The sequence below is a fragment of the Nilaparvata lugens genome, chromosome 7 (genome assembly GCF_014356525.2).
Source record: "Nilaparvata lugens isolate BPH chromosome 7, ASM1435652v1, whole genome shotgun sequence".
NCBI classification, from domain to species: Eukaryota; Metazoa; Arthropoda; class Insecta; order Hemiptera; family Delphacidae; genus Nilaparvata; species Nilaparvata lugens.
In genome coordinates, this window is record NC_052510.1 from 5681797 (window position 1) to 5703352 (window position 21556).

Sequence of the window (21556 nt, forward strand, 5' to 3'; positions counted from 1 at the left end):
ATCGTTTATTCACAAATTAGCAGAATGAGACTGTGTGAACACTCCCTAAAATAAATATTATTCTTTCAAGTTTACACAATGACAGAATAAAAATATGTGAACTGTCCCATCAGAAACAATTTTATTATTTTTCTATTTAGATAGTGCAAATGAGAATGTTTGAACACTCTCATAAGAAACATAGGCATTCTGTTTCATCCCATCAGAAATCAGGGTTTACCATTAAGAAAAGATAGTATAAGTTTATCTTCAATCTAGCATTAGGTTTGTAGAGGAACAGTTTTGAACTAAGCCTTTTCTTAATAATTCATATTACTTTAATATTATTTTATGTAAAATAGATTATGCTATATTCTCTCTATAGTTTTACTGTGGGTCATTGTGAAATGAACCTTGTGAAACCCGTCAATCTATTTTTAGGTCCATGGCAGTGAAGAAAGATAAAAAAATAGGGTGGCCGATTCTCTGTCTTGCCACTGCCTTCTATAGAAGATAGCTGATACCGGAATATTAACTTTTCATTCTTCTTAAAAATAATCAACTATATTTTATTTGTCATGGAAATATATTTTTTAATGATTCAATAATAAATTTCATAATTGAGATTTAATATTTTGTTAGTTAATTATATTTCTACATTGTTGAAAAACGATCTGGCAACGTTGCAGAGGCAGAAAAGGTTAGCGCTATCTGCTTTGTTGAATGATAGACAAGGATAGCAACACTGATGCTTATCAAATACTGCCATTATAACGCGGACCTCACTAAAGCATTAGGCAATCTTTTCTTTATGGTTTGATTGTGTTACTGTGAAACGAGCTTGGTATCTGTTGAATGAACCCCTTTGATCCAGCATTTTGTTATATTTTCTTATGTATGGTTTGATTGTGTTACTATGAAACGAGTTTAGTATTTGTTGAGTGAAATCCTTTAATGCAGCATTATGGTATCTTTTCTGTATGGTTTTACTGTGTCACTATGAAACGAGCTTGGTATTTGTTGAATGAACCCCTTTAATGCAGCATAATGGTATCTTTTCTGTATGGTTTGACTGTGTCACTATGAAACGAGTTTAGTATTTGTTGAGTGAAATCCTTTAATGCAGCATAATGGTATCTTTTCTGTATGGTTTGACTGTGTCACTATGAAACGAGCTTGGTATTTGTTGAATGAACCCCTTTAATGCAGCATTATGGTATCTTTTCTGTATGGTTTTACTGTGTCACTATGAAACGAGCTTGGTATTTGTTGAATGAACCCCTTTAATGCAGCATAATGGTATCTTTTCTGTATGGTTTGACTGTGTCACTATGAAACGAGCTTGGTATTTGTTGAATGAACCCCTTTAATGCAGCATAATGGTATCTTTTCTGTATGGTTTGACTGTGTCACTATGAAACGAGCTTGGTATTTGTTGAATGAACCCCTTTAATGCAGCATAATGGTATCTTTTCTGTATGGTTTGACTGTGTCACTATGAAACGAGTGTTGAGTGAAAGCTAGGTTGAGTTAGGTTCTAAGACTTTTCCTCTTTCTCCTTGTTGTAGCGCTCGAGTTCTTTGAGGAACTGTGCCTTGGGCTTCATGAGGTTGGGCCGGTCGCCGCGGCACTTGGGACAGTACCACTTGCCCTTGGGCTTTGTGGCGAGCGCCACACACGAAAAGTGGAACCACTCGATGGGACAGAGGTCGTTGTCGCAGAGAATCATCTCGCCGTAGGAGATCTGGTCGCAGAGACAGTAGGTCGGCTCGTCGGGGTCGATCGGGATCTCGTCCTCACGGGGCGGTGTCTCCTCGCGCTGCTGGACTGTTTGCTTCGTTTTGCGCTTCTTCTTCTTGACGGTGGCGCCCTTCTTGGTGGCGACCGTGGCAGAGATGCGAGGCAGAGGGGTGAGCGCCGGCTCGGCGGCCACGGGCGCAACCGCCACTTCGTCCGTCTCCACGCGACTGCGCCGAGGCCGCTTGTTCTGTCGCTGTTCGCTTGCCCCTCCGCTGCCCGAATTACCCCCACCACCTGAGTTTCCCGACCCGCCCCTCTCGCCGCGCTCCCTCTCTCCAACCCCTCCCCCACCGCCACCACCTCCTCCACCACCACTTCCTCCGCCACCGCCGCCGGAGCCCTCATACTCTTTTGTGGTGTTCTCCTTTTGTTGCGTATCTTTGGCAACTGGTTCGCTGTTCTCCTGCTCCTTGCCGTGGTCCGAAAACGAAACTGAAAGAAAACGACAGAAATTATTATGTGAACTCGTATTCAGGGGCACCATTTAGGGGGGGGGGTAACCTAGGCCCCCACCAAATATCAGATAAACAATGAAAAATGCGGGTCTATTTTTTTATAGACTTAATTTAATAATTCTACACGAATCCTTAGAATCTCATACTGATTAAAAATACTTTTTTTAAACAGCAGTAGTATAATTTCTTCTACAGTATCAACAATGTAGCAAAACTGCCTTCACTTCCAAACCTCAATAGTGTGAGATTTCAAAGGTAAAAGGTAAAATACTAATATTATAGTTTAAAATTGAATTATAGTAATATAATTATATTTATATTATTTGAAAATACTACGGGTACGGAGTAATAAAGAATATTATATATTTTTTCTCTGTGGTATAGTTGAAGCTTAAATATAGAATGGGTAGTACAATTCTTGATCAGGGCACAATAAGTGAGTTATTGCATAAATTTCAACGTGAGAATTAACAATTTGCAAGATGTCACAGTGAGAGCAATAGAAAGGGCACAATCAGACAATCAAAAGTGTATGTACACAGAGTTGATGAGAATTATGGGAACAGCTTAATGTTTCTTTAGCTTTCTAACTGACAGTTATTTTCCAATTATTATATGATACCCAATGAAATTGTTGAAATTGTCATTGTAAAAGAAACATTTATCGGTTTCCATGATTTTTAAGAAATCTGTTTCAGTGTATTCCTACTTTAGGGCCTCTCTTTAGGCCTTTCTAATAAATATTTAATGATTTAGTTAGGTCTTTCTAATAAATATTTAATGATTTAGTAACTAATAATGTATTTGTTTGTATTGATACTTCAACCAAATTTGTATAAAACTGGAAAAAAATGAAGCATATAATAACATCTTCGAATGTAACATTTATGGGGAAAAACCCAGGACCCTCTATCCTTTAGGGTATTCCTTGCCCCCCCCTCATACCTCTTGGTTTTTGCCCCCTAGCAGTTCGGTGAAATGGCGCCACTGCTCTTATTCGAATCACGATTCACTGATCTTTATTTGAGTCAGAGTTCATAAGCCAGGTCAGGTCACATACGACATTCATTATAAATAAAATACAATATACAAATATGTAATCTTTAATCTACAATATTCTAAGAATATCGTTGGTTTATACATGCACGGGATATGAAATTCACGAATGACGCATCAACACGTCTGAACTACTGGACTGATTTACTTGAAATTTTCGTATAAATATTCCTAATTTACAATGGGTTATGTTTTGGGAATAAGTTTCCGAATTATTGGAAGTTATTCAATTTATTGGAATGTGTAGATTTGTGTTACTCCTCCTGTAGTAGTGGATGGGTCGGGGAGTGTAGGGGAGACCACTGATTAAGGGTTTCCTGAAGCGTGAAAACCTCAATAGTGTGAGATTTCAAAGGTAAAATGTAAAATACTAATATTATAGTTTATAGTTGAATTATAGTAATATAATTATATTTATATTATTTGAAATGTGTTGATAATTTTATATAATAATACAAATAACGAAAAGTTAATATACTAGCACTTACGAATGACACCTCCAGAAGCCTTGTGCGAGCCTTATGGGGAGAAGGGACACTTTTTCTCTATGGTGACACACTAAGGGACGTTTGCACAGTCAAAGCTTGAACGGAATTTAATCAGCTGGTGGCTTGGACTCAACATGAATCATATTATAACAAATGAGACTTGATACGGATTTAATCCAGTTTAAAATGAAATTTAGTTTGTCACTGTGCAAACAGCCCTAAAGGTGTCATTCCTTAGCGACAACTCTACTATTCTAGCCGCTTGTCGGCTGTATTGAAGGCTATAGTCTACTGCAGTATAGGGGTTTTATACAGATTAAGAATCTACAGATTAGAATCTGATGCCCGGTTGCAGAGTCGTTACATAAAATCAAACATAGCTATGTGAGACATAGTTTAAAATCACTGACATAAATGGTTGGTCGTTGCACAGTCGTTTGTCGAAGCCCATTTAGCTATATCTCGAATTAGCATCACACATAAGTCACACTGCAGCTCTATTCACTTTTTTCCGTACATGCTTCTATCCAACCAATGTCTTGGCATTGGGCAAAGTTTTGATCGACATCACTGTGAACAGACCTAAAAGACCTCACATAAAATTGATAAATCATAATGGCGAATCTTGGCTTTTGGCGAGATTTCTCACCATATTTAGCGATAATATTACAGATGGTTTTTAATAAACATCTTTCAAAAAAAGCTATCACAACTTCTAAAATGCATTTGGCGAGTGCAAAGACCTTAAAGAGATATAGACCCACAATGCCTATGCCTTCCCAATGATAGCTCTTATTGAAATTGAAGGCCACCATTGGGGTATTTTAGCACAAGATATTATATCTATATATTTGTAATATTACAGATTACATAATATTTACATTACATATATTTGTAATATTACAGATTACAAAGGCATTGATATGTAATAATCGTATAGGTTGCCCCCTCAATGGCAGATTTCAATTCCAAGTACGACACTAGCGCTGCATGTGAGTCTATGCATTTTTAAGGTCTTTGGGCGAGTGTAGATATTGGATTTAACAGCACGACTTCGGGCCCATAACTTAAATTACCGTTTTTAGCTGTTGGAGACATAAATAAGCTCTTTTTAACGACTCTGCAACGAAATCATGTGTTTAATTGGGCGTTTTTAGTTTTATGGGAGCTATAGTTTACTTTGACATCTGTGCAACGAAAAGTGGAGTTATGGCTTCATAAATAAGTTAAATGCCTGATTTTAACTTTATGTGACAACTCTGCAACCGGGCATTAGAGTCGTCACTAAGGAAATGCATCATTAGGTGCAGATCATCTGTACTCCAGATTTCGTATAGCCTACCATGAGTAGACTAAAGTAATTACTCTGAGAGGATTGCAGTCTTGGGGTACACTAGGCAGTTTAGTGGGTATGCATCCAGTGTTGGGGGTGTGGCAACAACGTTGAATGCCCCCTACATGGCTGGACACTCTACTCGGGAATAGAGAGTCCCTCACAAGTGGGTTAAACCTACTCTCACTATAGTAGTAGTCCACGTTATAATGGCAGTCGAGAAAGATAGCAGAACAGCGTTGCCGATTCTCTGCCTTGTCACTGTAAAAGATAGCTGATACCGGTATAGTCCAATTTTGATGCAATATTAACTGTTCATTCTGCCTTGTCACTGCCTACTGTAGAGTATAGCTGATACCGGTATAATTTTGATGTAATATTAACTGTTCATTCTGCCTTGTCACTGTAAAAGATAGCTGATACCGGTATAATTTTGATGTAATATTAACTGTTCATTCTTGTTTAAAATAATTAATTTTGTTTTATGCCGCAAGAAATATAATTTTTAATGATTAGATAACAAATTTTCATAATTGATATTGAAATATTTGTTGGTATAGTCCGTGCAAGCCTTACATTGCAGAACGGGGCTTTATGGCCAATGTTACTTCAATAGAATGATAGAAGCACACGGTTGCCATTTTCATGCTGATTCTATCAGAATGGTCAAAGCTCTCGTTTTCGCTCTCTCTCTCTCACACAATAAGCTCACAGGCTCTCTGGATTCTGTGAAATCTGGCTTCTTGTTTAAAATAATTAGTTTTGTTTTATGCCGCAAGAAATATAATTTTTAATGATTAGATAACAAATTTTCATAATTGATATTGAAATATTTGTTGGTATAGTCCGTGCAAGCCTTACATTGCAGAACGGGGCTTTATGGCCAATGTTACTTCAATAGAATGATAGAAGCACACGGTTGCCATTTTCATGCTGATTCTATCAGAATGGTCAAAGCTCTCGTTTTCGCTCTCTCTCTCTCTCACACAATAAGCTCACAGGCTCTCTGGATTCTGTGAAATCTGGCAGCGCTGTACTCCATAAGACTAAGGTTTGCACAGACTATAATTATATTTCTACATTGTTAAAAAAGGAGGTGGCAACGTTGCAGAGCTAGACATAGATAGTGATATCTGCTTTGTCGAATGGTAGACAAGGATAGCAACACCAATGCCAGTCAAATACTGCTATTATAACACTCCTAACCTACGGAATTATTCAAATTCATTAATTTGCACTAAAATAATACCATAATGAAACAATAGCGTAAGTAGATACCCCATGGTATAGGGCGTTTATGTCGCAACTTTTACTGTTATCTCAAGCCGATTACTGTCGATTATTGTCTATTTTTACTTTTTTGACCGGGTAAGAGTGTATGAACGGCACAATTTGAGAGACTACCAGCGTCATGAAGCTTCACGGGAAAAACCTACGTGGACTATCAGCTTGAGATATCAGTAAAAGTTGCGACATACCATGGGATATCTACTTATGCTATTGTTTCTCTATGATAATACAGATTGATAAAATAAATATTCTAACTTACAAAATGGCACTACCGTCAAAGAAAAACTTGTGCGCCGGCAGTGAGTTCGAACAACTAGGTACAGCAAACATGTCAATAGAAAGAAAATAGAGCTTATTCAAACCACTAGAATAAATAAAATTACGGAAACCAGGAATTTTTGAGGAAATTCTAGTGATGTGGTGGAGGAGTTCAGATTACAAAAGTGGGCCTTGAGGGTGATGATTGGGGAATCAATTCGAACAAGTTTAGAACTTGAAATTCTTCCACTCCCAAGCATATATATTTTTTTGAAACAATCTGCTTCATAAAAAATCTGGTGCAGCACACTCACCCACCTTCCTTGCTCATTGAACTGTTAGCCTCATTCTTAAAGGCGAGAATAATTTAGGGGAATAAAATTATGACGATTGGCGGCAACATATTTGAATCTACGATCAGACTACTGTATATGTGTATATATAATTGTTTTCAGAGTAATTTTTCCTTTGTGTAAATTGTGAAATTCGATGATTTTTTAAAAGTCGTCAAAACAGCTGTTCTACAGATGAAATATCTCGACTATGTGTTCTTTTTATAAACTGCTCTACCTACCTCATGCACGAGAAAGAGGTTACAAAGTCCATTTCTCAAGGATGGGGTGGACCCCCCATTAGTTTCCCAGGAAAACGACTCTTGCCAGTTGATAGATATGATAAATAACTATACAGGGTATGAATTTGAAAAAAATCGGTCAAGTAATTTTTGAGAAAATCGTGAAAAACATGGTTTTTTAGTAATTATCCGCCATTTTTCTCAAGAATATTACTGCAATTTTCCCAGAAATGAGACTCATGTCAGTTGATAGGGCTTATAAATAGCTATCCACGGTATAAAGTTGAAGAAAATCGTTAGAGCCGTTTTTGAGAAAAACGTGAAAAACATGGTTTTTTAGTAATCATCCGCCATTTTTTCCGCCATCTTGAATTGAATTTCAGTTATTATCGGATCCTCATGATATAAGGACCTTACGTTTAAAATTTCAAGTCAATCGGTTAATTAGGAATGGAGTTATGGTGTTCACAGACATACACACACACAGACCAACACCCAAAAATAATGTTTTTGGTATAGTCCGTGCAAGCCTTACATTGCAGAACGGGGCTTTATGGCCAATGTTACTTCAATAGAATGATAGGAGCACACGGTTGCCATTTTCATGCTGATTCTATCAGAATGGTCAAAGCTCTCGTTTTCGCTCTCTCTCTCTCACACAATAAGCTCACAGGCTCTCTGGATTCTGTGAAATCTGGCAGCGCTGTACTCCATAAGACTAAGGTTTGCACAGACTATAATTATATTTCTACATTGTTAAAAAAGGAGGTGGCAACGTTGCAGAGCTAGACATAGATAGTGATATCTGCTTTGTCGAATGGTAGACAAGGATAGCAACACCAATGCCAGTCAAATACTGCTATTATAACACTCCTAACCTACGGAATTATTCAAATTCATTAATTTGCACTAAAATAATACCATAAAGAAACAATAGCGTAAGTAGATACCCCATGGTATAGGGCGTTTATGTCGCAACTTTTACTGTTATCTCAAGCCGATTACTGTCGATTATTGTAGATTTTTACTTTTTTGACCGGGTAAGAGTGTATGAACGGCACAATTTGAGAGACTACCAGCGTCATGAAGCTTCACGGGAAAAACCTACGTGGACTATCAGCTTGAGATATCAGTAAAAGTTGCGACATACCATGGGATATCTACTTATGCTATTGTTTCTCTATGATAATACAGATTGATAAAATAAATATTCTAACTTACAAAATGGCACTACCGTCAAAGAAAAACTTGTGCGCCGGCAGTGAGTTCGAACAACTAGGTACAGCAAACATGTCAATAGAAAGAAAATAGAGCTTATTCAAACCACTAGAATAAATAAAATTACGGAAACCAGGAATTTTTGAGGAAATTCTAGTGATGTGGTGGAGGAGTTCAGATTACAAAAGTGGGCCTTGAGGGTGATGATTGGGGAATCAATTCGAACAAGTTTAGAACTTGAAATTCTTCCACTCCCAAGCATATATATTTTTTTGAAACAATCTGCTTCATAAAAAAATCTGGTGCGGCACACTCACCCACCTTCCTTGCTCATTGAACTGTAAGCCTCATTCTTAAAGGCGAGAATAATTTAGGGGAATAAAATTATGACGATTGGCGGCAACATATTTGAATCTACGATCAGACTACTGTATATGTGTATATATAATTGTTTTCAGAGTAATTTTTCCTTTGTGTAAATTGTGAAATTCGATGATTTTTTAAAGTCGTTAAAACAGCTGTTCTACAGATGAAATATCTCGACTATGTGTTCTTTTTATAAACTGCTCTACCTACCTCATGCACGAGAAAGAGGTTACAAAGTCCATTTCTCAAGGATGGGGTGGACCCCCCATTAGTTTCCCAGGAAAACGACTCTTGCCAGTTGATAGATATGATAAATAACTATACAGGGTATGAATTTGAAAAAATCGGTCAAGTAATTTTTGAGAAAATCGTGAAAAACATGGTTTTTTAGTAATTATCCGCCATTTTTCTCAAGAATATTACTGCAATTTTCCCAGAAATGAGACTCATGTCAGTTGATAGGGCTTATAAATAGCTATCCACGGTATAAAGTTGAAGAAAATCGTTAGAGCCGTTTTTGAGAAAAACGTGAAAAACATGGTTTTTTAGTAATCATCCGCCATTTTTTCCGCCATCTTGAATTGAATTTCAGTTATTATCGGATCCTCATGATATAAGGACCTTACGTTTAAAATTTCAAGTCAATCGGTTAATTAGGAATGGAGTTATGGTGTTCACAGACATACACACACACAGACCAACACCCAAAAATAATGTTTTTGGGATCAGGGTTCCTTAAGACGTATAGAAAACTTGAAATTAGTGTACCTTAATTTTTTCGGAAAGCAATATTTTCCTTACCTATGGTAATAGGGCAAGGAAAGTAAAACATATACAAGAATTTAATACAGGAGAAGCATTTTATGAATATTTGACAAAAACTACAGAAGTAACTTGAGAGGATGCGCACCGCAGTAGCATGTATGAACAAGGTATACGGAGCTCAGGTATTCAAATGTACAACCTATTGCCATCCCACTTAAAAGAATTATCAGGGAGGAAATTTAGAATTCAACTGAGAAGGAAGCTGCTGTCAATAATTGGTTCATATTCAGTGGAGGAGTTCAATGAATATTACAAACCTCAAGTTGGAGATTTAAGAGGATAGCACACATTTTCTTGTGGTATAAATTTGACAAATCCATGATTATAGGCCTACCCCTTTTGTAGGAGATCAGTGGAAGTTTTGTAGGCTGGTACGTGAGAAACTCATCAACTACCCTCTGTACTCACGAGAGATGATGAGACCAGTGGACTTGTGGACCAGTTTGAGATTGTTTCATGATTCAGTATTGCAGTCCATCTACAGAGCCACATGAAACGACCTATCTGCAGCCATATCTAGTTATTTGTGTATTAATTGTTTTATAGGTGATGGTTTCTTGATCCATTCCGAGCTGCTATGTATTAACACACTTTTTTATGTATTTAAACACGACATGCAGTCAATTATTAAGTAAATAATTAAAAACATAAAAGTTTTCAATTATTTACTTAATAATTGACTGCATGACGTGTTCAAATACATGAAAAAAGTAAATTGTTTTATACTTTGACGAAGTCTGTCTGGCGACTGCACTGAATATAGGTACTGAATGAAATGAAATAAATAAATATAACGTGGGTCTCACTGTAGACTCATATCTGTGCGTAAAATCATTCTGCCGTCCGTTATGGAAAAAGTGTAGATGTTACTAATTTAGTTATTTACATTGAATGAAAAGACTGAGAAATTGTCAAAAAACCACTGATTTATTGATAGTTAGAAAGTTTTCTAATTATCAATAAATCAGTGGTTTTTTGACAATTTCTCAGTCTTTTTCATTCAATATGAATAATTACCACAATATCAACTTCTCAACTACACAAAAAGTTAGTTATTTACCAAGATTTTTGTAATCGATGTCCAACTGCCTGGATTTGTTTTCGATTAAGTCCTGTACGGCTTGTGCCAGTTGCAACTTCTCGTCTCCGACTTCTTGGGCCGAAATCAGCGCAGTCTGCACTCTGTGCAGCGCCTTTCGTCGCAGATGGTTGTCACTGTGGTTGCGCAACGCGTCCTGTTGTGATTCCACTTCTTTCAAGAATGCTGAAACAATAATCAATTCAAACTTATTTCTGTACAAGTTCATACATACAATTGCATAATATCATAGATAATTGGCGATATGAATAAAGTTAATCATTTGCTTCATTTTCTATGAATAAACGTGAGCTAAACCTTTTGCTCATGCTCATCAAAAAAAATAGTTTGAGCATTTGCTCAAAAATAAAAGCTTATACTCAAAATTGTATGAATAAACTAGAGCATTTGCTCAACTTTTAAAGCAAATGCTTCAAAAAAGGTGAGTCTAGTCTAGAGCAGATTATCACCTTTTGCTCATAGTAAATGGCTCAACTAATTCGTATGAGGAAGAGGAAACTATACCAGATACGATCACAACCAATAGTTGAGAACTATAAAACTCTTTTTAGATTCAACCACGATATATATCACCATTATTTCACGCTATTATTTCAAAATTCTAAACTCAACTAACCTAAAACTCAATTCATAAATAGAAAACAGAGCTGACGACGCAAACACAAGCGGTGTCTCCCTACTTGCCTATTTAGCGCTTACGTGAGCTATAAAAACAAAGTAAGGCCACAAAGGCGAATCAGCTGATGAAAACCCTTTAAAATACGTGAGCATTTGCTCCAGAGCTTATTCATATAAAAATGAGCAAATGCTTATGCTTCTACCTAATGCTCATGAGCAAAACCTTATGCTCCATGCTCTTGGTCATGAGCATTTGCTCTGGTTTTATTCATATAGGCCATTAAGTAGCCCCGGGTTTGAGGTTCAACAGCACAAACTAACCTTGAGAGAATACTAAAAATCCAAAAAAGAGCAATAAGAACGGTATTATATACTCTGGTCTGCATGTGCAGGTTTAACGTCTAGTGGGACCGGACTCCCCCTATTAGGAGTGGATAGAATTGAACACTGAGACCTGTTCAAGAGCAGCAAAATCCTGACAGTAATATCGCTCTACATATTGGAATAAATAGTGCAAGCAAAGGAGACAAATCCCTCACTGAGATCGGATCTTTACAACTACAAGCTGCGAAACCAACACAACCTAATGAATGATGATTAAGTGACACATAACCTAGCTACATTTAGACTGTTGTATAAATTAGAATTGGAACCGTTTTGGGCTTATAAGCCTGTACTACTTTTCTGTATTTCTGAATGATTAAATAAATAATCCTAAATCTATCTCAACACCGACTAAAAAACTGATACACAGGGATATACAGGAAACAATACATACACAGGGATAATCAATGTAAAGAATTACGACTCCTGATTCAGCCTCAATACTGCTGGGGAGACGAATAATGTAAAGTAAGTAAAAGATAGCATAAAAAGATAATGTCCCATAATATGAGGCATATGTTCCAAATTTTCTAGATTGTGGCAGTAATCAATATAGTAAAAAGAAAATGATTATCTAAAGACAAATAAGTAGGCCAGCAGAATTTACAGTTTTTGAAATTTGTTAAAATTAAATTTATTTGAATAAATATAAAACCATATATTCTGACAATTTAAAACTCTTGAATTTGTTCCAAATTGTTAGAATTTGGAAAAATATTACACGTGTAAACACTGAAGAGCTGCCAAAGAAAAGAACTATGGTGTCGTACCTACCTCTACTCTAAGGTTAATAATTTATTTAATTTAATAAGTTTTATTGATTCAAATAATAGTTTGAGTTCTATTGAAACTATCAAGAACTTGAAATAATTACACAAACAATATGGATATGTACCGTAAGCAAAAAAATGTGTCACTTTTTAAAAGTCAACTCACTAAAAATTGTTAATAGCTGTGTAATTTACCTTGATAAGAAATATCCAACTCTCGCATACGAGACAATTGTCTTTGAAGATCATCTGGTAGATTTTCTACACAGTCCAGGTAATTTTCAACATAAGTTGCCGAATATAAAGCTTCAACTCCGGCTTGATTTATCATTTTTCTAACCTATCAACCTGCAAATTTATAAATTATTAAGAAACTAGTTAGTTAAAAACTTGAGAAGCTATACTATATAACATTACAGATCATAATATGTACATTTATGCAATGCTAAAGGTATAAAAGCATAGAATAACTAAATAAACTCTGGAAAATAGCAATGAACATCAACGGTGACATATCGTTCCAAAGCGCCATTTTTGTTTTCAAACGAAACAAAACAATCAGCAGGCGATCTCGCTAATCGGAAAGCTAGTCATTTAATATCTTTGACATGAGAAAACACTTGAATAAAATAATATTTGAGCGTTACTGGTATTTTAATCTAATATAATGAGCTTAATTGTAATTATCCATTTTTAAATTATTTATTCTGTAGAGAGAATCGATTATTTGTAGCATTCAGTTGCTGATTTGACTCATGTTGCATGCAAAGCTTGCACGGCAAGTACCAGCTGTTTCTTGTGACCACTACGAATAATTCGTTTCGTTTGAAAATGAAAATCCAGTATTCCAACAGCAGCTGTTGAGTTCTGTGTGTACCGCATCATTCTTTGTAGTAATCTGTTAATTTTCGGTCCTATATTAGTGCTTTGCTTTTAAAATTTCATTGAAAATGACTTCCACATCATTCAATATTGGAATGGGCGAAGATAAACCAACCAGCAGGTAATTTCTTAAGAATTTTGATTGCAAAAATAATGTACATTTGCAATCTAAACAATCCTCTCTATCCAATCGGCTTTAGTCGTGAGCCATTTCTCACAATTTTATCAAGTTTTATTACTATTTAAATGTATATAATCATTTCTTTAACAACATTATTTGTTAAAAATTATAAAATTGGTTTTATAGTTTTTACAGTTTTAATATTAATAGATTTTACAGTACAACTATGATCTTTTTCTAACTTTTACTTTCAAACGTTCTAGCAGCGCGGCTCAAGCTGCGCAGGTATAAGCAGGAAGCTCTTGAAGCATTCAAACCTGCCTATGGCTGCGCTGCTCGAGCGGCGCTGTTAGAATACCTATAAGGAATTGCATCTTTAGTCCATAGAACACTATTAAATTTAATTAGTAATGGATGTAGAGGCTAAAGTTGAGTGTTTTTAAATATTCAAAACCCTTATCTAGGTAAAATAATCTAATTATTCAAAAAATCTAATTAATCTAATAATAAGATTAAAATAAAACAAAAAAAAAACTCTCAAAAACATGTTTTAAGTTATATATTTGTAATTTTGTTGAAAACCACATTAGAAAAGAGGTAAGATAGTCCTTTAATTTTTTGTTCTTTCTTAATTTTTATTCAATCCACTAAGAAATTGTGGTTTGTAATCTTCATTTCTTTTTGTACATGCTTTAAATAAGGTATCGCAGTTGTAGCAAGGATTAATTACAAACATAAAAATACACATTTTATAAATTCATGAGTACAGTGATTATGATGATATTTAAGGTTTAATAATAATTTTTGTAGGTATTTCATCTTCACTCTTCAGGATGGTTGTGGTTGAAGCAATCTTGGATTAGGTAGCCGTATTTACCGGTTCAAAGCAGTTCATTCCAGCTATGAACGAATTCCTTTCTTCTCCGTATTCTTCCTCTTCTTCTTTAGCTCCACGCGGATAACATAAAGGCGGGAAACAAGAAATAATGTTATGAAACATACTATTCTTCCCGCTTGAATAAGTCAAGAAATGAGTTTAGCTTATAAATTCAATGCACGGCCTGTCAATATAATTTCTTATTGTTTTGGTATCTTCAGTGCATTGTTTTAATGTGAGGGGAAGTATGTATACGAGATTATCTACGTTATTTTGTAGGTTATAGTTGGCTGTGAACATTATAACTAAACTACTAACGGCACTTCCATTTATTCTTATTTATGTTATCAATGTTAAATTTATAATTAAAATTTTTCTGTAGTTCAAACGGACTTGGAAAATTTTATATACTTTTCATAAATTAATTTCAACCTTGTTGACTATTTTTCTTAGTCTGGAATCCCACCAACTTATCGCTTGAATAGATGGTAAATCGTTTTTGATAAAAATGTTGTTTTGTTTCTTGTTTTCATTAACAATTACACATGAATTGTTTTGAATTAACAATTCACAACAATTTGTGGGAATTTTTCGCTCAAATTTAATTCTGTTTATGGAAGTCTGTGTAGAAATATTGTTTATTTTTTTCTCTCTTTTTTGCCTCTTTCTATAATCGTACCACACCTTTATTTTGCCTTGTTCTGGACTCTCAAGATTTTCTTACTTTTCTTAATTCTCTAAGCTATTTCTCAACTATTCCTTTTCTTTTTCTCAACTATTTTATGTTGTCTATTCTTTTGTAGGAAACTTTTGTCTGAATGCAATAAGATTGTAAATTTGTTTTAAAATGTTGCATTTTACTGCATTCTAAAGAAACCACTGTTAGCAATGGATGAATGTGACAAAAATGTGTTTAATCCGATGAGTAAGCTTAAAATCTATTTATTTTCATTGGCTTCATGGCTTGCTAAGTAGACAGACAGGATTGTGAACTCCAACTTACACCTTAAACGAATTCCATAGAACATAGGATAATAAATAGCCTACTGTAGATATTTTTTAGATGGAAACGTAAGATATTACAATTAACAATTGCTGCTAATTTGCTTTTCAGTTCAAAAATTGATTTAATTTTTCTTGTTTTCTAAGGTGAAATAGTATTCGGTACAAGAATAGAGGGAAGAGGGGAGGCGTTTATCAAACATGAAATAATTCTAGAAAACTTTTCTAGATTAATAGCGTTGAGTTGATCACAATTTAAAAATAGTACATATAAATTAAAGATCACAATAGATCTATTATACTAAACCGATCAGGCTCAACCAACTATGACAATCAGCTCAATATGAACTTGTCAATAATTTAAGGAAATAAGAAATTCTATTTCCTATAAGAATCAAATTCCAATCATACAAAAATTGAATTTTCCTCTATCTTTTAACTTTGGCTTGTTTGAGACAAAATTATTAGTTTTCTCTTGAAAAGATTCTTCTCTATTCTTCTTTATGACTTCAGCAATCGTGCACCTTTCAATTTTATAAAGTTTTAATTTTAAACTATCGTACAGTCCTGCGTAGGCTAATTTGTGTAGTCATCAGAATAACATACTTAATTGATCTGAATAATTTTTTCTATGATTTCTTTATTCTATATCATCTTATTCTCAATCTCAAACTTTCTCTTGCTTATTTCAAAATGTTTCTCACTTCGCTTTAACATGTTTCAACTAGTTCCTTATTATCTGGTATCTCCCTCATCTTTTTCCAAAATATCTATCTCTCAAATGTCTATTCTATTAAATGTCTTTCAGATCTCTTTTCTACTTATAATGGTTCCTAATTCTACGTGCAGTTCCTACTTTCCAACCTCTTCTTACGTTCTCAAATTATTCTATTCTCTTTCATTACCTCCATTATCTCCCATTTCATTATCTCTTACCTTGTTCTCCACTTCTTTTCATTCAGTTATTAATCATTTTTCCTCTATTCTTTATTATAGCTTCATTTTATCTCCGGTGACTCTTTATTATTTTTACTTTTTTATAACTCTCTCAATCTAGCTCTTACATCTATCTATCTTTATCTCCCCTCCATACTACATTAATTACTACTAATTAATTTAATTTAATTATTGATGGAAAATATTGTAGCAGGGACCAGTGAAGGTCCGTTACTCCCCTATCTCTACCACTAATTAATTTAATTTAATATTATAAAATTATTGATGGGGAATATTGTAGCGAAGTCCATTAAAGGTCCATTACCCCCCCTACCACCACCACTAATTAATTTAATATTATAAAATTATTGATGGGAACTATTGTAGCGGGGGCCATTGAAGTTCCATTACCTTCCTATCACCACCATGATAGATAGCTTGTTATCTCATCTTTGTAATCTATGATGGATCACTCATAGCAAAGAACTCTATAGAGCTTCACGTTAAACTTCTTCATCTTCTAAATCTTATACTTTTATTCAAAAAATAGATAAACAATCATTGCAAAAAGCAAATACAATATTGTTTCCTAATTTCTAATATGAGTTCCCTATAGGCTACCCTGTGTCGGCATTCCTTATAAATAACTGATAATATAGCTTCCCGTTCAAACAGTTCTGTTAGTCTGATGTGTGTCTACTCTCTATAGGGACAAAATATGATAGATGAGGATTTCCTACACTGTTTGAGAGTTGTGGGAAGGGAGTGTCAAGAATGTACTTGAAAAGGAAAGGAAGTGAATAACCTTTTATCGATTTGTTTGGTGTAGCAGCCGCATTGAAGGGATGGGGGTGGAAGCAGTAGGTGGCGTCTCAATTGAAAAAATTCCATTCTTTTTCTATTTTGTTCAATGAACTTTTTGATCTCATACATTTAGTAAATAATTATTCTATTCAATGAAATTTGTGGATCTCATAAAATGTGTAGTAAATAATAATTAATATCGGGGGACCGAGCTTCGCTCTGGAGTACAAAAGCATGGAAAATTTATTACGAAAGAGGTAATGATTATAATATTCATAGTTCATAGAGAAAGGTACTATCTAATCACAGTGTATTGAGATTAATTCCCAGTGGAATGCAAAAATCTCTGTCACAAAGGCCCGGTTGCATAAAAGCCGGTTAAATTTTAATCCTGATTAATTTCACGTCAACCAACTATGACAATCAGCTCAATATGAACTTGTCAATAATTTAAGGAAATAAGAAATTCTATTTCCTATAAGAATCAAATTCCAATCATTCAAAAATTGAATTTTCCTCTATCTTTTAACTTTGGCTTGTTTGAGACAAAATTATTAGTTTTCTCTTGAAAAGATTCTTCTTTATGACTTCAGCAATCGTGCACCTTTCAATTTTATAAAGTTTTAATTTTAAACTATCGTACAGTCCTGCGAAGGCTTATTTGTGTGGTCATCAGAATAACATACTTAATTGATCTGAATAATTTTTTCTATGATTTCTTTATTCTATATCATCTTATTCTCAATCTCAAACTTTCTCTTGCTTATTTCAAAATGTTTCTCACTTCGCTTTAACATGTTTCAACTAGTTCCTTATTAACTGGTATCTCCCTCATCTTTTTCCAAAATATCTATCTCTCAAATGTCTATTCTATTAAATGTCTTTCAGATCTCTTTTCTACTTATAATGGTTCCTAATTCTACGTGCAGTTCCTACTTTCCAACCTCTTCTTACGTTCTCAAATTATTCTATTCTCTTTCATTACCTCCATTATCTCCCATTTCATTATCTCTTACCTTGTTCTCCACTTCTTTTCATTCAGTTATTAATCATTTTTCCTCTATTTTTATTATAGCTTCATTTTATCTCCGGTGACTCTTTATTATTTTTACTTTTTATAGCTCTCTCAATCTAGCTCTTACATCTATCTATCTTTCTCTCCCCTCCATACTACATTAATTACTACTAATTAATTTAATTTAATTATTGATGGAAAATATTGTAGCGGGGACCAGTAAAGGTCCGTTACTCCCCTATCTCTACCACTAATTAATTTAATTTAATATTATAAAATTATTGATGGGAAATATTGTAGCGAGTCCATTAAAGGTCCATTACCCCCCTACCACCACCACTAATTAATTTAATATTATAAAATTATTGATGGGAACTATTGTAGCGGGGGCCATTGAAGTTCCATTACCCTCCTATCACCACCATGATAGATAGCTTGTTATCTCATCTTTGTAATCTATGATGGATCACTCATAGCAAAGAACTCTATAGAATAGAGCTTCACGTTAAACTTCTTCATCTTCTAAATCTTCTACTTTTATTCAAAAAATAGATAAACAATCAAATACATGGCAAAAAGCAAATACAATATTGTTTCCTAATTTCTAATGTGTGTTCCCTATAGGCTACCCTGTGTCGGCATTCCTTATAAATAACTGATAATATAGCTTCCCGTTCAAACAGTTCTGTTAGTCTGATGTGTGTCTACTCTCTATAGGGACAAAATATGATAGATGAGGATTTCCTACACTGTTTGAGAGTTGTGGGAAGGGAGTGTCAAGAATGTACTTGAAAAGGAAAGGAAGTGAATAACCTTTTATCGATTTGTTTGGTGTGGCAGCCGCATTAAGGGATGGGGTGGAAGCAGTAGGTGGCGTCTCAATTGAAAAAATTCCATTCTTTTTCTATTTTGTTCAATGTTTTTGATCTCATACATTTAGTAAATAATTATTCTATTCAATGAAATTTGTGGATCTCATAAAATGTGTAGTAAATAATAATTAATATCGGGGGACCGAGCTTCGCTCTGGAGTACAAAAGCATGGAAAATTTATTACGAAAGAGGTAATGATTATAATATTCATAGTTCATAGAGAAAGGTACTATCTAATCACAGTGTATTGAGATTAATTCCCAGTGGAATGCAAAAATCTCTGTCACAAAGGCCCGGTTGCATAAAAGCCGGTTAAATTTTAATCCTGATTAATTTCACGTGAACCAAATCAGAGAAGACCATTTTAAAAATAAGTCTTCTCTGATTGGTTCTCCTGGAATTAATCAGGATAAAAATTCTACCGGCTTTTGTGCAACTGGCACCTGATTGTATGATTGCAATATTTTCAATAGCTGAGTAATAATTTTGTCTCACTCCCACACACGCACTCGCATCTTCCATTACCGACAGACGACGAAATTATCAGCTGCTTTTCCAAGGATGAATAATATTATTATCCTTTTAATGTCCTTCAGCGATTTTTCCCAGGGATGAGACCTAGTGCAATCTAATTGTTATATTATAAACCTACTATGTTCCAAATTTCGTGAGAGCCGTTTTCGAGATCCGGTGACATTCAAACATAGATATAAACAGAAATTGCTTGTTTAATAGTATAGGATTCTACTCAATGTAATTTGTGGATCTCATAGAACATAATTATAGTAAAAAATCTTCTATTCAATAGAACAATTATTATTGGTGTTGACTCTCAATAGGAAAAATTTCATTCATTTTTCATTTTATTCAATAAATTTGTTGACGACGAAATTATCAGCTGCTTAGTAGTTAACTAATAACTAATAGCTAATTAGTAGTTAACAATCCATTCAATCAAACAATAATTGATGACGTCCTTAAATGGGGAAAATTCCATCCATTTCAAGATTTTTATTTTTAATAATTAAATTTGTTAATTTCATTCATGTGGCCAACAATGTATTGAATGGAAGTCAAAATGATTGTTTTAGTTTAGCTGTGATATAAACTCAGTTTACAGTTGAAATAGTTGAACTGTAGTGAAATTGATTGGAATAGTTGAACTGTAGTTGAATAGTTGAAATAGTTGAGCTGTAGTGAAATAGTCATTAAGTCAGTGGAAATTATAGGAAGTCAGCGCAGCTAATTTTCTTCTACCACCGCCTTCCATAGTAGATATCTGTGCTTCAAGTCATCCCGGCCTATTTGATATAATATAAAATAATCGTTGAAAAAAAGTTGATTTCAACTTAAAAATGACCTAAGTTAGGGTCGAAACTAGTCGTTGAAATATTTCAAAGTTTTTAATAATAAAGGGTACTACAAGGTTTTATATTGTTTTTATTAATAATAGTTGACTATAAAGATGTTATAATGATGAAATAGTATTATTTTCACTTGTAAAATATATACTATTTTTATTTATTTATTACAATATTACAAAAAGTAGCATCACTCATATTACAAGCTTTTTATACTGTAATTCTTTTAATAATAAATTTACATAGTTGAAATAAAATATTCTGGTATAATATATTGGTTTATTAAATTTATTCATAACTTACAAACGATTTGACAACATTGCGGAGCTAGGAAATGATAGCTATCAGTTTTGTATAACGACAGACAGAGATATCAAACAATGTTAATCATGTGCTTGCTTTATATTGTGAATTCTCTTTATAATATGTCGTTTAATATTATTAATAATATTTTGCTCTCAAGTAATTTTCTGGTTTATTATCTTCCTTTGATTCAACCACCGCTCTTTGTATTCGTGCCCATGACTGAATTGGACCCCAACACCTGCTTTCTCTTTATATCTGCCTCTCTTCTTCTTATTCTCCTTGATTTTTTTTTGTCAACCTCAGCTTATCATATTACACCCAGGTTTGTGGGAAACCATTATCTCTAGACCCCTCATATCTTTGAGCGCTATCTTATTTTTCTGAAATCTTGAAATCTCTTAGACTTCTTTGCTCTATGTCTTCCTGCAGTGTTTATTCCTGAAGGATTTCAAGGTCAGTTTTTACTTCTTTCACTTCCCAGTTCCTCTTTTTTCTTCTTAACAGCTCTTCTCCCTGTCTCACATATATTTTAACCATCATATATACTTCCTATTTTCTATTAATTTTTCTCCAATTTATTCGCTTTTTCGCTTATAACCTACTTCTTCTTCTCCAACTTTTTTGTATTCTCCTACTGATTCTTCTTTTCCCACTTCTTTCTCTTCTTTTCTTCTCCTTTTTCATCCTCTTCTTCTTCTTCTTCTTCTTCTTCTTCTTCTTCTTCTTCTTCTCTTCTTCTTCTCCTCGCTTCTCTCCTTCTTCTCCTCGCTTCTCTCCTTCTTCTTCTTCTTCTTTTTCTTCTCCTTTCTTCTTCTTCTTCTTCTTCTTCTCTTCTTCTTCTTCTTCTTCTTCTTCTTCTTCTTCTT

The 21556-nt window shown here is 34.3% G+C and overlaps 1 protein-coding gene across 2 annotated transcripts; it reads right to left on the bottom strand.

Annotated features, from left to right (window-relative positions):
- Positions 1–1173: 1173 nt before the first annotated feature.
- On the bottom strand, positions 1174–13058 carry LOC111061678 (inhibitor of growth protein 1). Of its 2 annotated transcripts, XR_005571908.1 has the most exons (4): positions 12709–13058; positions 10703–10906; positions 1449–2211; positions 1175–1365 (listed from the first exon to the last, which is right to left on the bottom strand). XR_005571908.1 is itself a non-coding variant. In XM_039433524.1 (3 exons), exons 1-3 carry the CDS (start codon positions 12842–12844, stop codon positions 1517–1519), a joined length of 1035 nt encoding a protein of 344 aa, XP_039289458.1. In that variant the 5' UTR covers positions 12845–13058; the 3' UTR covers positions 1174–1516. The 2 variants fall into 2 exon arrangements, 1 of the variants encoding a protein (XP_039289458.1); XM_039433524.1 differs by having other exon boundaries at positions 1174–2211.
- Positions 13059–21556: the final 8498 nt, after the last annotated feature.

Excerpts from the sequence above, each read along its gene's own strand:
- LOC111061678 (XM_039433524.1), bottom strand. The coding sequence starts at position 12,844 with ATGATAAATCAAGCCGGAGTTGAAGCTTTATATTCGGCAACTTATGTT. Across the intron at positions 10,907-12,708 it reads GTTGGATATTTCTTATCAAG|CATTCTTGAAAGAAGTGGAA; the intron begins GTAAATTACACA and ends TTATTGTTTCAG. Across the intron at positions 2,212-10,702 it reads CATCGATTACAAAAATCTTG|TTTCGTTTTCGGACCACGGC; the intron begins GTAAATAACTAA and ends GTTTTCTTTCAG.